The 15,375-nt window shown below is 43.1% G+C and overlaps 1 protein-coding gene across 2 annotated transcripts; it reads left to right on the top strand.

Moving 5' to 3' along the window:
- The first annotated feature begins 823 nt into the window (after positions 1 to 823).
- ifrd1 (interferon-related developmental regulator 1) lies at positions 824 to 9,641 on the top strand. Of its 2 annotated transcripts, none has more exons than XM_072673178.1 (12): positions 824 to 1,054; positions 4,503 to 4,607; positions 4,740 to 4,818; positions 5,742 to 5,866; positions 5,957 to 6,114; positions 6,220 to 6,270; positions 6,880 to 7,058; positions 7,220 to 7,328; positions 8,558 to 8,692; positions 8,781 to 8,909; positions 8,991 to 9,086; positions 9,199 to 9,641. In XM_072673178.1, the coding sequence occupies exons 1-12, from the start codon at positions 1,024 to 1,026 to the stop codon at positions 9,283 to 9,285; spliced, it is 1,284 nt and encodes a 427-aa protein (XP_072529279.1). In that variant the 5' UTR covers positions 824 to 1,023; the 3' UTR covers positions 9,286 to 9,641. The 2 variants fall into 2 exon arrangements, with proteins under 2 accessions (XP_072529279.1, XP_072529277.1); XM_072673176.1 differs by having other exon boundaries at positions 8,778 to 8,909.
- The last annotated feature ends 5,734 nt before the right edge of the window (positions 9,642 to 15,375 follow it).

Genomic DNA, 15,375 nt, shown 5'->3' with positions numbered 1-15,375 from the left:
CTGGTGTTTTGGAGGTGTTCTGGCCCAGCCGTCTGGAGCATCACAGTTTGGCTCTTATCGAAGTGGCTCAGGTTCTTACTCTTGCCCATTTTTCCTGCTTTTAACACCAACATCTCCTTCAAGAACTGACCGTTCACTGTTAACTTGCTTTACTTTAGTAGTACTTTACTGCTGGTAAATGCAGCTGTTGGCAGTGTGCTTCCTGTAATGCACCCTGATTGGTCAGTTGGTCAGCCGATAGAGCTTCAGGGCTTTTTAAACATGAGTAGTATGTTGCGTATTGGTGAACGTCAGGCATAAATGAATCCAGTGCATGCAGTAAATGGCCAGTAGTGATTTTTCTGGTATATCTGTAGTGATGGTAGATGGAAATTTGGACTAATTTGGCATTATGAGGTTATTACCTGCACGCCTTGTGATATTTCTCAATGGGACATGCACTGACATGGCTGTATTCAACACCTGCATGATCTGCTGCTTTGCAGAAAGTGATATTAAGAGTTGCAGGCTGAGTAAACAGCAGGCAAAGTGCTTGTAATTGATCAATTTTGCATTTTGTCTTCATGTAGAAATTTGCTGCATAAGCTTTTGTGAGCTTCTACAAACCCAAAGCCATAAAAACACACTGTGCTCATATGTTGTGATGCAGGTGAAGTCTGCATGAGGACGTGACAGCAGCCTCCGGGGAGCTCAGTGTCCCCTTCAGTCACGTTGGATCAGACGCAACCAGAAACGTCACGGCAGCGCACGACGTGATTGGTCCAAGCAGTATCCAGGTCCATCTGAGAGACCACGTGACCTTGCGGGCGGTATAAAAGCTTTTGGCGGCGGTTCTGTGGCGCAGCCCTAGTTTTATATGGGAAAATGTATCGCTTTCGTTCACAGGCTCTCATCGGAATCGCTTTTAACTCCCTTCTTTTCACTGTGCCACTGGACGACATTCAATTTAAGAGACGCTATAGTAAAAACTGGTCGTGTATTGGCTGATTTTAGGTTTACATTTGGTATATTTATACACGAAAGATGCCCAGGTCTAAGAAGAAGAACGGCAGGGGTAAGTAAGCCGGAATGTCTGGAAATGACCGGTTGTTTTGGCCTGTTGCCGGAGCCTCGTCCTGGGATTTGTAGTTCTTTAGCGGTTGCTGCGCCGTTCACGCTTCCCACGGAGGAGTTCGAAAAGGACTACAACTACAACGCATGGCTAACGCGGCCTGTTTTGGTTGACAGCCAGCGAATTCTTTGCTCCTAAACGTCAAACAAAGGATTACTATCCATTCTTTCTTCTAATCTGCGATCTTTTGATGCTGATTAAACTAACTTTATTGCTGTTTACCTTTTTTCCCCATGCCCCATAATGTGAGATAGCCAGCCAGCGAGCTCGATAGCATTAGCGCCAGCTTTGTCTGCGTACCGCACCTAGTAGAGAGCAGCATGGCACTGTTTTCTAATAGTAATCAGACTAAGGACTAACTTTTAGATGATAAGATGATTTAAGGAGTTTTTCTCGATTTCTGTGACTTGTGTTGTGTAAAATACTGTAGTTGAAGTTGTGCAGCTTGAGCTTTGTTAGCCAATACGTTGCGTTAATGCAGTGCAACGTCAGATGGATGTAAACACAGCGCGTTTATGTGCGTGTAGTTAATGATGGCGGTGTGTTTAATGTTGATACGGTAATTATTTCTTCATCTAGTGTCTTTAAAATATCGTTTTCTTGCGAACGGATCCTTAGCGGCGGCGAGAGTTAGGATCCGCTCCGGGATTTTGTTCCACCTGCCTGGATGGCTCTGCTGCAGCCGAGCTGCAGCAGAGCCATCCAGGCAGGTGGAACAAAATCCCGGAGCGGATCCTAACTCTCCGGACCTGGATTCGCCGCCTCTCGCTAATCCCTTATTTCACGGCGCTAAAGTGCTAGATAAGTGTCCAGTGTCCAGCCAGACACCTAAACTCGTGCCTGAGAGGCCTGTCCTTTCACTGAAGCTCGGATATTGACCTTTTTTGTAGCGAGAGAGATTATTAGGGGTGGTGAGGGGTCCCAGCCCTGTTGGTTCAAGCCTCTGATCGCTGCCCCTAATAGCGATTAGTTGCATAACGCAGGTCTGTGGTGTGTCCAGCCTCGGTGGGTGTATTCAGTGAGCCCCATGGATCTTACACCGGCCATCCCAAACATGAAACCGGCAGCCCTGCAGCTGGTCCTGTCCCTGGTCCTGTCCCTGCAGCCAAAACGAGGCACGTTGGGCGGGACGGCCACGTGCACGCACCACGTTTGTTTCCTGGACAGGGGGACATGGTGTTCCCTTTAAAGGAATGGTTCACGGAAAAGCCAAAAATACTCCCTCCTCATATCTGTGGTGTTCAGATATTGATGTATTGCATATTCTGAATATGCTATAGTTATTATTGCTCAGCAGATCAATGATTATATCTGTATGTTTCACATAACAGTGGACATATGTGGGGGGGGGTGTGTATGCTGACCTTATCCCATTTAGTAGTCATTTAGAGGTGATTTTTGACCAGAAGGGAATGGGTCTCCTCTGGATTAGTGGTTTTTCCACCTCAGGGGGGGTCCCACTGTCCCCGTTGGCAATATGACTACTATACATAGTGATGCATAGTATGCTGTTGAGTATATGATGGATATTGCCAGTGCTTGAACCCTTGAACCCTGGCCACCTGCATAATTGGTCCTGTCTGATTGGATTGGAAAAAAAAGGACTACAGAATATTGAATAATTATTTATTATTATTATTATTATTATTATTATTATTATTATTTTTGGATAGCAATCAGCTACTGATGCAGCTTTGTCTACGTCCGTATCACAGTAACTGTTGCATATCGAGAAATTGCCCTTTAACAACATCTGTACCCGATCACACACCTGTAATTTATTTATTTCCTTATTTCTGGATTTCTGAAAAAATCCCTATTGCCCCAGGTTGTAAAGAGCTATGCAAAAATTTTGTAGACTTGTCTAGCTCAAAAGCTAATTACAGATGCATGATCTTAATCACAGCTGCTTAACCAACATCTGTCCAATGGCGTGAAATGTGTCGGCCACTGCTGCCTTTCATCTTCTCCATATTTTTGTGGTGAATAGACCAGTAGAAATGCTCCAAAATGGCTTGACTTTCAACAGAAAGTTATGCTGGTGATTTTTCCTTCTCCTGTAAAGTTGTTGTTTTGGAGATATGTGGCATTGCATCGATTTTCGGGTCAGCCATAACATTTAAAGCAAGTCCCCCTTGTTCCACCATGACAGATCTGACCACCTGACTCCACAAGACCTGCAAAGATGTTCTGTAGGGTCTGGCACTAAGGCTTTCCTTTCTCTGAGCACTTTTGGTAGGTTCTGACCCTTGCCTACGGGCCATTAGACCTGCCCAGTGTTTCGGGTTCTTGTGCTCGTCCATTTTTCCTGCTTTTAACACCTTCATCACCTTTTAAGACTGACTGCTCACTCTCTGCCTAATATGTAGATCCAGCCTTTGAGCGATGCCGAAGTTCAGGTGAACTTGCTGAACGTTCGTCTAATTTAGTCAGAAATGAATGGCTGTAGTAACCTCAATTCACCAAACGGGTCTCTCTACATTTAGGGGATTAAGAGGCACAGGTTGACTTTCCGATAGCCAGTAGCTGATCAGGGACCTGTAGTGCTCTTCTGTAGGCATGTTCCAGGCAGCAGGTGTACCGGTTCGAGACAGATTTTCCATTGGAATGGTGCACCTTCTTGTTGGCGTAGTCTGAAAGCTGGCTATCATGATACCCTTGACATGAGGCAGATAGTGTCTTGTAAAGTTTCCAGAGCTTTGCTTTGGAACTGATAACAGACGTGTACAGCAGTCAGCCTTAGTACATACTGTAACTGATCACATGGTCCGACTAGTGCTTCTTCTATGGAGAGTAACTCTGCTGTTGGTCTTCACAGGAAGTAAGAAGCATGTTCATCTCATGTTCATATCATCTGCACTTTTGGACTCTTAAGGGGTCCAAGCATACACACACTGGCTGTCTAGACACTGCAGAAAAGGTCTGCCAATGGAATAGGAGACTCTGGAGCAGATGATAAATGGGAACCTAATGCCAGATGTGGGCTGGAGGGGGATAAAGCCTCCCAGCATTGATCTGTGGAGCTGTGGAACCGTGTTCTCTGGACTCATGGATGGTGCTCCATCCAGTACTTTTGGGAGGAGTTGGGAAGTAGGGAATGAGGTGGGGTGGTGATCATCATAATCAGCCCACAGCCTGACCTCGCCAATGTTCTCACTGTATGCAGTCAATTCCTCACCGCAATGATCGAAAATGTAGTAGGAAGCCTTACCTATACAATTACTCCAACACCCTTGATTTTGGCAGAAGCAATAAATTCGCAGGTGTCCCAATACTTTTGTCCACATACTGCATGTTTAGCTGCAGTACAGTTTCTGATGGATTTATTGTACTGTTGCGTCCCTAAGCTCAGGATTGCCCTGAAGTGAACTGTGTTCTGATGGTCTTGTAGGGGGACAGCATGGAGCTGTGCAGCCTTTCAGCGATGAGGACGCTTCCATTGAGACGCTCAGCCACTGCAGCAGCTTCAGTGATTCGGTCAGCGTGGCAGAGGAAGGTATGATTGTACGCTCACAAACATGGGTCTCAGGGTTCTGACCACTTTGCCTGGGAACAAAGTAAATACTAGATGAGGGTTGACCAGATGAAATGGCTGATGCTCTGCTGATGCTGTCTTCCTAATTGGCAGGAGGAGAGGCTGAGGATACCGCTCAAGAGGATTTCCAGTACAAGCTGAAGGTTTACATCGATTGCACGGTTGATAAAAGGTTTGTCAACCACCTAGAACTTTTCATTTTTGCTATCATATAAAGAAAAATAAAATAACTTCTGTGGACAAAGCCATTGACCATAACATTGGACTTGTTGTTGGAGCCAGTTTGAGTTCTCTAGAATTGCGTCAACTCTCAGACCGACTGAAGACCTGCACTTGCTGAGCTTCGTTGTAGAGGAGGCAAAAAATCTGGCAGGTTTAACTCCTCCCACTTGGTCCTGAACCCTACAACTACCAAAGCGACACAGCATCATGTTTCTACACTAAACTACTCGCCAAGACCCGGCGCTGAGGGGTCTGACCCGGCGCTGAGGGGTCTGACCCGGCGCTGAGGGGTCTGACCCGGCGCTGAGGGGTCTGACCCGGCGCTGAGGGGTCTGACCCGGCGCTGAGGGGTCTGACCCGGCGCTGAGGGGTCTGACCGTCAAGGATTTAACCGAACCTTACTGAGAATAGTTTAAATGTTGATCATCTAGTTTTTCACAAACATGAGAATCTGCCCTGCTGTTCAGCCCTGTGGTCCGATTAACTCATTTTATTGGTCGTTGAAAATGATCCATGATTGGAGTTTTTCAGCTGGGGTTCAGAACATGTTTAAACTGGATGGTGTGGAAGCTCAGAGTGTGTTTGGCTGAATTAAGTGTGTAATTAGGAAAGGGCAGTAGCCTCAGAAGTTGTTTACAATACAGACTTTTATGCTTCTGCGTTAATGAACACAGTGTGCTAATGGTCTATCTGCTTTAACAAATATTTAAAATGAGCTATATAAAAAAACTTAATAGATTTGTGTTGATTCAGGGTTCCTGTATTGGTGCATTATTACATATAACATCGTTGATTGTTACTTCAGAATTGGTTTACATTTACAGTGAGTGTGGATTTTCCTGAATTCTGATCAGGCGTTTCTCTCTCTTACAGTGCTAAAACCAGGCAAGGTGCCCTTGATGGATTAAAGACTGCAATGGCAACCAAAATCCTGTATGAGTTCCTGCTGGAGAGAAGAATGACCATTACAGACAGCATTGAGCGCTGCTTGAAAAAAGGTACGTCAGTTTCTGAGGGTTTTCTTTTTGTTTTTTTTGTTTGTTTTTTCTGGCCGATTGCTTAAACTTGCTGGGTTTCCTGTCCTGTAGGTAAAGGAGAGGAGCAGCGTGCGGCAGCCTCCCTGGCTTGCCTCTTGTGCATCCAGTTGGGCTCAGGAATCGAAAGTGAGGAGGTCTTCAAGACCCTCAAACCCATATTTAAGACCATTCTCAATGATGGAACAGCAAACATTCAGGCCAGACAGGCTGTGAGTAGCAAACTTGTGTTCTTATGGCTGCTTATCAAAAAGCTCAGATTTCGATCACGATGTTTCTTTATAATCTGTACATCTGTCTCTGTCTTTGCTTTGCAGTGTGCAACAAGTCTGGGCCTCTGCACTCTGGTGGCAGAGGATGATATCTTGGTGAGTGCTGGAATTCTCCTTTTCAGTGTTTTTCAAGCGCTAGATATTTAGCTCAGTAAATCATGGGTCCTTATGAACGTTGGACTTTTGTTCAGATCAGATCTGTTCAATAATACAGAATTCAATTTTGTTCATACAGGCTTAGTCTTTCTTAGTGATTCTTCAATTGAGTCTCCCCCCCCCTACCCCCCCCCCCCCCCAACACACACACACACACACACACACACACACACACTCACAGTTTAATTAAAGGCAGTAGTCGTTCTGAGCTGGGACGGGCGAGACTATTGTAATAAATGGTATCAGTATGCTGCACGACCATCCCTGCAAAATGTATCTGGCAGTACATTACATAGTCTCAGGGTGAATGGCCCCATGGAAATGCTCCAAAAATGATGGAATAAAATCTTGAAAGTTAAGAAGGTGGGTTTACCTCCCCCTTCTCCTGTAAAGTTACTCCTGGCGGTACGAAGTTTTTGCATGACCATGTTGCACTAGATTACACCATGGTTTTACTGTTGCTGGCAGTAACTGAATAAAAATGCTGATGCAAAAACAAAAAAAGTACGTCTGTGACTATACAGCTGACGTCCCTTGCGTCTCTTCCAGGACGTGTACGCCACTATGGAATGCTTTGAGAGTCTCTTCATGCGCTCATATGTGCGAGAGGATGGCAGCAGGCCTTCACTGAACCCTCAGACCACTCAACTCCACACCAACGCGCTTCTCTCATGGGCTCTGCTTCTTACCATCTGCAGCGCCAGTCACATCACAGCCATCATCCACAAGTATGGCAAATCAGCCTGAAATCCTGACCTCCAGTCGCAGCTTATTGGGACCCTGATTTCGTTGTGTTGTGCTGGCTCTCAGTAAAGAGGTGTTTGGGTCCTGACTTGCTTGTCTTGCCTTTTTTTTTTTTTTTCTTTTTTTTTTTTTTTTTTTTTTTAAGACATCTAGCCAAGCTTCCGAGGCTACTAGAGAGTGAGGACGTCAACATGCGGATTGCAGCTGGGGAGACCATTGCTCTGCTGTTTGAGCTTGCTAGAGATGTCGACCCAGTGAGTTCTGATCTTGTGTTCTGTTGAGCAGGAATATTAAAGGGAGGGGGGGGGGTGCTGAACTTAAAGGCAAAGTGTAAGTAATTGTTTGACCAATTGCAAACCAATTGTTTGAACTCTAAGCTTGTAATAAGCTACTTTTAGTTGCACACATTGCTGACACTGGTGTGCAAATGTGCACACAGCTTGTCTAATCCCTGTAGAGAAGTACTTCCAATAGAATGGGACTCTCTGGATGGGAAAAATATGCACCTATTGGCACCATGCCTTATACCAGGCGTGGGCTAGAGGGGTACGAGGCCCACCTAGAATTGAGCTGTGGAGCAGTGGAAGAACTGTGTTGTCCGGACTTCCACTATTGTGTAACAGAATCAGGATTTGATAAATTTAACTGCAAGTCCTTCTTTCGGACAACCTACTTCTCTTGTACTTTGAGCCTCAGAAATGGTGCGCATGTACAGTATTTAAAAAAAAAAAAAAAAAAAAAGAAAGGACCAGCAGGCTGTTGATGGAACATGTAACATTTTAACTTGGGGTTTTGATTGAGTGAATAGTGAGGTCCGCCTTTGAATGATTGGATTTATGCATGTATGTATTTATTTAATTTGTTTTTTTGGCGTTTTTGTATTCTTTATAAAGTTGGTAAAATTTGTGGCAAAAATTAAATGAACGAATATCCGGCAATGATTTAAACAGTGAAATTTGGAAGTAGAAGTTTCCCCTTTTGACTTGATTATTGATCAAGTTTAGGAAAACCTAAAGTAGAAAAATGTTCAGGTGGATTTGATCTCACCAACATATGTTAATGTGATCAGTGTTATTAATGTTAATAATGCATATTTACCTGGGAGTGGTTTCTTCATTTTACTTGAGCTTGTTTTAGTTTCTTTTAACCTTCTTCTAAACCTTATTTTTGGTATAAAAAAAAAATATGAAGGGGAAAAATCCAGATTTTCATTGATTTCAGACTTTTTGACTGCATAACCACAAGAACACTAACCCCAAGTGAACAACCTGGCCAGTTTCAAATAAACTCCAGACAATTTCCGGAGAATCAGGTCTAGACGTTTTCCGCTGTTATCCTTTCACACATCTACACTATCGACTTTGTACTAGAGGGCTAGCAGGAAGAAGTCTAGATAATGTCTGGGGGGGGGGGACTCTGCGATATCATGCGTGTCTGAAAGTGGCTTATGTGTAACCCCCTAAGGCATGTGTCTTCTGTGCAGGACTTTGACTGTGAGGACTGGGAGCCACTGTGCAACAAGCTGAACGCTCTGGCCACTGACTGCAACAAACATCGCGCCAAGACTGACAAGAGGAAGCAGCGGTCCGTCTTTAGGGATGTGCTGAAAGCTGTGGAGGTGAGGAAGGCGTTGTGTGGGTAGGTTCACGTGGAAATGAACGGTGCCTTGTGGGTGACGTATTCCTAATGCATCCGTTGTTTAGCAGGATGGAGACTTTCAGACTGAGACGATCCGCTTTGGCACTGAGCGAATGGTCATTGACAGCTGGGTGAGGAAGAGGACCTACGATGCTTTCCGAGAGTTTGTAGGCTCTGGAATGAACTTCCATCTACAGGTAGGGGTGGGGTCTGTCCGTTTTGCATCTGTATGTGTTTTGCTTCTGGCTGTCCGTGCTAACGCTCCTATCTTGGGTTAGGCGAATGAATTCATCAGGGACGTGTTTGGACTGGGACCACCAGTGCTTATTGATTCTGCTGCTCTAAAAGCTATGAAGAGCTCCCGACTGGAGAGGGTAAGCCAGCTCTGTCCATAGGTTTGTTTGTGTGTGTAATGTTGGAGGATCTGCTTATATTAGAACAGCTGGTTAAAAAGTGGGCACTAATTTAATGACACTTGTCTTCCAGCATCTGTACAATGCTGCTGCATTCAAGGCTCGCACAAAGGCCAGAAACAAGTTTCGGGACAAGAGGGTGGATGTGGGTGAATTTTAGCATCCGGTTTTCTATGAATTATTCCTTGACCCTGTTGTTGTGATTTGGGTCCAATGTTTGTTCCTCTTTCTATGTGTAGAATATAGTAGTATGTCTAGCACATGGGGTGTTTTTTTTTTTTTTTTTTTTTTTTTTTTTTTTTTTTTGTGTTCTTTTTATTTTCTTAAATAAATAAATAAATGAATATAAATCTAAAGTAATGTATTTATGTGAGTAATGTAGGTTTTGTTTTGTGGGTGGGTTTTATTTTTTTTGTAGTAAAGGTCCATGTGAGCTAAATCTATATGTATCTCTTCTCCCAGTGGTACAGTGGTGTTTAAATATAAAATAAAGTTGAAGCTCAAGTTTGTATCAAAGTGTGCTTTTTAATTGGTTGTTTTTCACCTGCCTAAGCTACACATGAGCAGTATCTGTCTTCTGATACCATAGCAAGTCTTGTTAACACTTTAGCAACTGCCATGCAACACTAGCACCCATCTAGCAACAGTCTAGGATGAAACAACTACTTGGCAACACTAGAGCAACCACCTGGATACTATAGTGACCCTAGCAACCCTCAGTGTGGTCATCTGGTAACCATTTTAGCAACAACTTTAGCAGCTTTCTGGCAACTACCTGGATCATCATGGCAACCTCTTTGCAACACTAGCAACTGACAAGCAACAATCTAGGATGGAGCTGCTATGTAACAACATAGCAACACTAGCAACCATCTACAATGCTGTAGTGACCATCTGGTAAACATTTAGCAATGCAATCTCAACAAGCCATAGCGGCTTTTCAGCAACCGCCTAGGATACCTTAGCAGCAACATAGCAACGACCTCAGATACCATAGCAACACTAGAACCCCTCTAAGGACCGTTTAGGATGGTGTGGCAAACATTCAGCAATGCTGTAGTGCCCATTAAACAAATTCATAGCTCGAAGAAAAAGGTGTGTGTGTGTGTGTGTGTGTGTGTGTGTGTGTGTGTGTGTGTGTGTGTGTTATTTTTGGTTGAACAAAAAGCTTTAACTCCTTTCTTGACCCTTTATAAAGGTTTCTTTCCTGAAATTGAGAAGTTTAATGAGCAATAGCGGAGATTTGTCTGCCAACTTGATATTCGAAGTCAAATGGATTTTTGCCAGAAGCTTTGTTGGCCAATGCCAGCACATGAGAAGTTGCCTGGCAGTGTGCCCACACTGCAACTCCAAGTTAAGCTTATTTAAATCATTTGAGGTGGTTAATTTTATCTTAAGTTGACAGTTTATGACGCTGTCTTAAGCCGTGAGCGAGCATGCTGCCGATCTTCCTCTCACTCCGCTGCTGCAGTGAGGACACTACCACTAGAGCTCTGTTAGTTTATCTCCAGATGGAAGAAGAAGAACCACCAGAAGAGACACCTCCATCTTCACCTCCTGCAAATACTCATATGTACTGAATGGGCTGAGCTCCTTCAGCTGTAGCTGAGTTTACAGAGAGTGAAGCTCAGGGGTTTGAGCTGCTCCTCACTGGTTTTACAGGTAAAGCTTTTGTATGTGGCGGGTTGAGTCAGGTCTGTTCATCTCTCTCTCTCTCTCTCTCTCTCTCTCTTTCTCTTTCTCTCTCTCTCTCTCTCTCTTTCTCTTTCTCTTTCTCTCTCTCTCTCTCTCTCTCTCTCTCTTTCTCTCTCTCTCTCTCTCTCTCTCTCTTTCTCTCTCTTTCTTTCTCTCTCTCTCTCTCTCTCTCTCTTTTGGGCGAGTTTGTTTAGAGAGTGAACTGAAGACTCGTGAAGGTTCATGAACTCTGTCTTCTACAGTCCTGTCCTTCTACTACAGCCAGAGGAACTGAGACAGTGCTTAAGTCTGAGCATCTGAACTAATAGAAACACTGATACCCAAACTTTTGACCGCTTTCTGTAAGAACTACAGAGCACAGTACTGTACTTTTACTGTCAGTACTTAAGTAGTAGATTGTAGAAGAAACTACCTGCAGTACTTAAGTACCAAAAATGCTGAATACTTTAGTACTTCTACTGAAGTCTGGAGCTTAAAGACACTTCTACTTCTACTCAGGTCACTTTTTTGACCGAGCACTTGTACTTTATACATGTCCGTAAGTCACTGCAGTTTCTGAGATTGGACTTCTTAATGTAGCGTCATCTGAAGGCTCCACACTGACATGCTAAGGGCTGAGCACGCTGTACACATCTTGGTTCCCACGAGTATGATATAATGGCTTCTTTTAATAGATGGTAAAAACCAAGCTGCCTGCCACCTGTGTCGACAGTTAACACAGGCTGGAAAAAGGTCCATCAATATCTCAGACTTGGCTCTGGAACAGTGAGTAGTTGGGGTTGTGATGGCTGTGGACACAGGCCAGGGTCTTCTACAACAAAAGCAGGTGTGGTGGTTTTCCCCCATCCCCCTATTATATGAGGGCAGGCTGATGGTCATGTAGGCTGTTTCAGGTCTGGGCAGCAGCGTTAGGACATCTGATACCAGCTGGTGTATCTTGGGCCAAATTTAGGAGCATTAAATGCATCAGCACATTGAGGACAAGTCAGTGACAATGCTGAGGCTCGTTTAGGAGCGTTGGTTTGCTGAGAACTGAAGCGAGACCTTCTCATGCTTCTCAGGCTTTACATGAGCGTTCTCGTGCACTTTGGTAAGTACCCTGTAGATGCAAGTATGCTGAACTTTACTGTGCTATGTTGTTTATGTCTTGCAGCGATGTTGTGTAGAGGATAAGGGGGAATGCTCTGTTGCTCTGAATCTTGCAACATATAGATTGCACTAATCTGGTAATGTAAAGAAAAGATAAAAGGACAAGAGACTCCGCCGGCAGGAGGATCCTGACCTTCAACCTCAAACTGCCTATGGTTAACATGCCATGGTCCATACCCTTATCCAGACTCCCGGATAAGGGTGCAATCCGGACGTACAGGCTAATCATTCTTAAAAACTCTCGGACCCCAGACACCACAGCTACTGTGGACTACAGTGTACTTGTAGCCACACTAATGTTCCCTTGAATGATCAGTGCACTTCAAGAGTTCTAACATTTGTATATATTATACTATATTTGTACTTTAATTATTAATTGTATAACTTTAATTATGTTGTGTTCTTACCTGTGCTAATCTAATCTAATCAAATCTAATCAGGCTTATTGTCACATTACATCACACAGGGGTAAAAGTGAGTGAAACACATACACAGTAAAACAGATATTTAATAGATTGAAATACAGAATATATATGCATTGATTTACACTATACACACTCTCTATGTACATTAATGCAGTGATTTATTTATTGCATCTCTACGTGTTTGGCCAACGTTGTATTTCAGGCATTTCATCAAACAGAGCTGAGTTTGCTGAATTTGCAGAATATGAATGGCATAAAGTTGCTCAACAGCAATGTGAAAGACTAGTGGAGAGCCGGCCGAGACATGAGAGCTGTGATTGGCAGTCGAGGTTATTTTACTATAGTAATTTCTGAATGCTCCCAAAGCTCAAATATTAGTGCTGTGTTGATTAAATTTGAATAATAACTTCTTTGCATTATAATTATTATAATAATTTCTCTGCATTATTTAAACAGCTGTTTTTGAGCAGTTGTCATTTCTGCACATAAATAAATAAATGCTCTAAATAGTAAATATTTTTATTTGGAATTTAAGGGAAATGTTGTCTGTATAACACACAAATCAGAATCAGAATATCTTTATTTCACCAAGTATGTCACACATACATTGAATTTGTCTAAATAGGATAGGGGATACATTTTAAAAGGTAAAAAGTACTAAAGGTAACAAAGAGCTGAAGAAGCTGAGAGATGTGAAACAGATTTAGTTGACAAATATTATATATAGAAAGAATATTGAATATTTACAGAAAGAGAACATCTGTACAGGTGTATGTTATGTTAAATGTTAATTTTCCTAAAACACACTGCCTATAAATAGTAAAACCAGAGAGCCTGATCATGCAGGGTGGTCTCTTTAAGGTTTTCCAGAGCTGTATAATCTGAAATGTTTACATTACTATTTACATAAAGACACTGGATAATGTATGAATACAGGTGTAGTGTGAGTGGGGAGGAGTCCTTGTGGGTGCAGTGTGACTGAGCATAGGTCACAGTCCCAGTAAGTGAGTACAGGGTGCAGACTGTGTTTGTATGGGTTGGAGGTGTGATGAGACCTGTGAGATAACTTTGTGGACGGTGGACTGATAAACCAGTAAACCTAGGTAGACTTTAAATATGGTACTCTACAGTGGGGGAAAAAGTATTTAGTCAGTCACCAATTGTGCAAGTTCTCCCACTTAAAAAGATGAGAGAGGCTATAATTGACATCATAGGTAGACCTCAACTATGAGAAACAAAATGAGAAAAAAAATTTTTAGAAAATCACATCGTCTGATTTTTAAAGAATTTATTTGCAAATAATGGTGGAAAATAAGTATTTGGTCAATAACAAAGTTCATCTCAATACTTTGTTATATATCCTTTGTTGGCAATGACAGAGGTCAAACGCTTTCTGTAAGTCTTCACAAGGTTGGCACACACCGTTGCTGGTATGTTGGCCCATTCCTCCATGCAGATCTCCTCTAGAGCAGTGATGTTTTGGGGCTGTCACCAGGCAACAAGGTTTTCTATGGGGTTGAGATCTGGAGACTGGCTAGGCCACTCCAGGACCTTGAAATGCTTCTTACGAAGCCACTCCTTTGTTGCCCTGGCAGTGTGCTTGGGATCATTGTCATGCTGAAAGACCCAGCCACGTTTCATCTTCAATGCTCTTGCTGATGGAAGGAGGTTTGCACTCAAAATCTCACAATATTAAAATATACAGTAAACATATTTACAATAAGAAACTCAAACCAGTTTCCAGTCCTGGATGTTGTTCTCATGTTGTTCTAAAGGGGCCTCAAGGGGGCTGTCAACCTTGTGGTAATCCAGTAATAAGATTTATCTAAAATATAATAGAATAAATGGGTTTATGTAACCTGAGATTATTAATGCAGCTTTCAGAAAATGACACACCTTTTTTCCCACACGTTGATCTACAATATAACCCTGGAAAGCCTCGTTTCGTCAGAGGTGAAAGGCCGCATTTGAAATGGACATGCCGCTGTTCTCTTCACAGCAGTGAGCTTCAGAACAAGGCCTTTTTTCTGTGGGGCAAACAGGTTTACTGCTGCAGGCTCGTAGCTGCTATTTCTCACGGGAGAGAGAAAGTGTGTGTCACAAGGGCACAGCTGTCTATCAGACAAATGCAGGGAAGACACTACGGCCATTAAATCCCCCCTCCATCGCTCTAACAGGCCACGCCAGCTGAAAGCTTCCCAAACACACATACACACACTTCCTGTGTCTGTGCACTCAGACAGAGATTACTTTTACTTGAACTTATTAAATATGAGTTATACACCTGAGAGATTTGAACGCTGATGATAATGATGCCATGCATTTCTATATGTTTTACGTAAGTCTAAGTACTGTGTATACAGTATACTGTGCTACTATTGTGCTCCTCAGAAAATAACAGCTGCTTAAAGAAATGATGGGTGGTAATATATGACTATATAGGGTCCAATGTACAGCCCTATGTAGTCATATACAGATGTTTGGGCACCCCTGCTCAAATGACATGGTTTCTATGTGACAACTACATTGTTTGCATGTGTAGCACTGCTATAGATAAGTGATGTTTCTATGTTCTGCATACTCACAAGAGGTTAAACCTCTGCTGTGGGTCAGTAGCAAGAAAAAGTCCCTGCTACAAAATAAAAAAGCAGAGAAAAAGAACATGGAGAGCTGTTAATTTACTCAATAAAAAAAGCTCTGCAGTTATTGAGTCAGTTGGAGGCTTTTCTGCACTCTGCTCTGAGCTCAGCACTCGGCCCTGACCCTGCTCTGTAACTTTACGTGGTCTGACAGACACTCGGTGGCTGAGCTGCTCTCTGTGAGCTGTTTCTCTTAAATGCTTCCGTAAACGAAATTTCACCAGCTGACTTCTTGTTGTTGGTGCAGCGATGGCTCCTATTACATACAGAACCACGCTGGAGTTCAGTGAGCTCCTTAGAACCTCCCATTCTTTCACTGCATGGCTAGGGGCTTGATTTATA

The sequence above is a fragment of the Salminus brasiliensis genome, chromosome 2 (genome assembly GCF_030463535.1).
Source record: "Salminus brasiliensis chromosome 2, fSalBra1.hap2, whole genome shotgun sequence".
In the NCBI taxonomy this organism is placed as follows: domain Eukaryota; kingdom Metazoa; phylum Chordata; class Actinopteri; order Characiformes; family Bryconidae; genus Salminus; species Salminus brasiliensis.
Note: the sequence above shows the minus strand (reverse complement) of the source record. Positions and strands in the feature narration are given on the sequence as shown.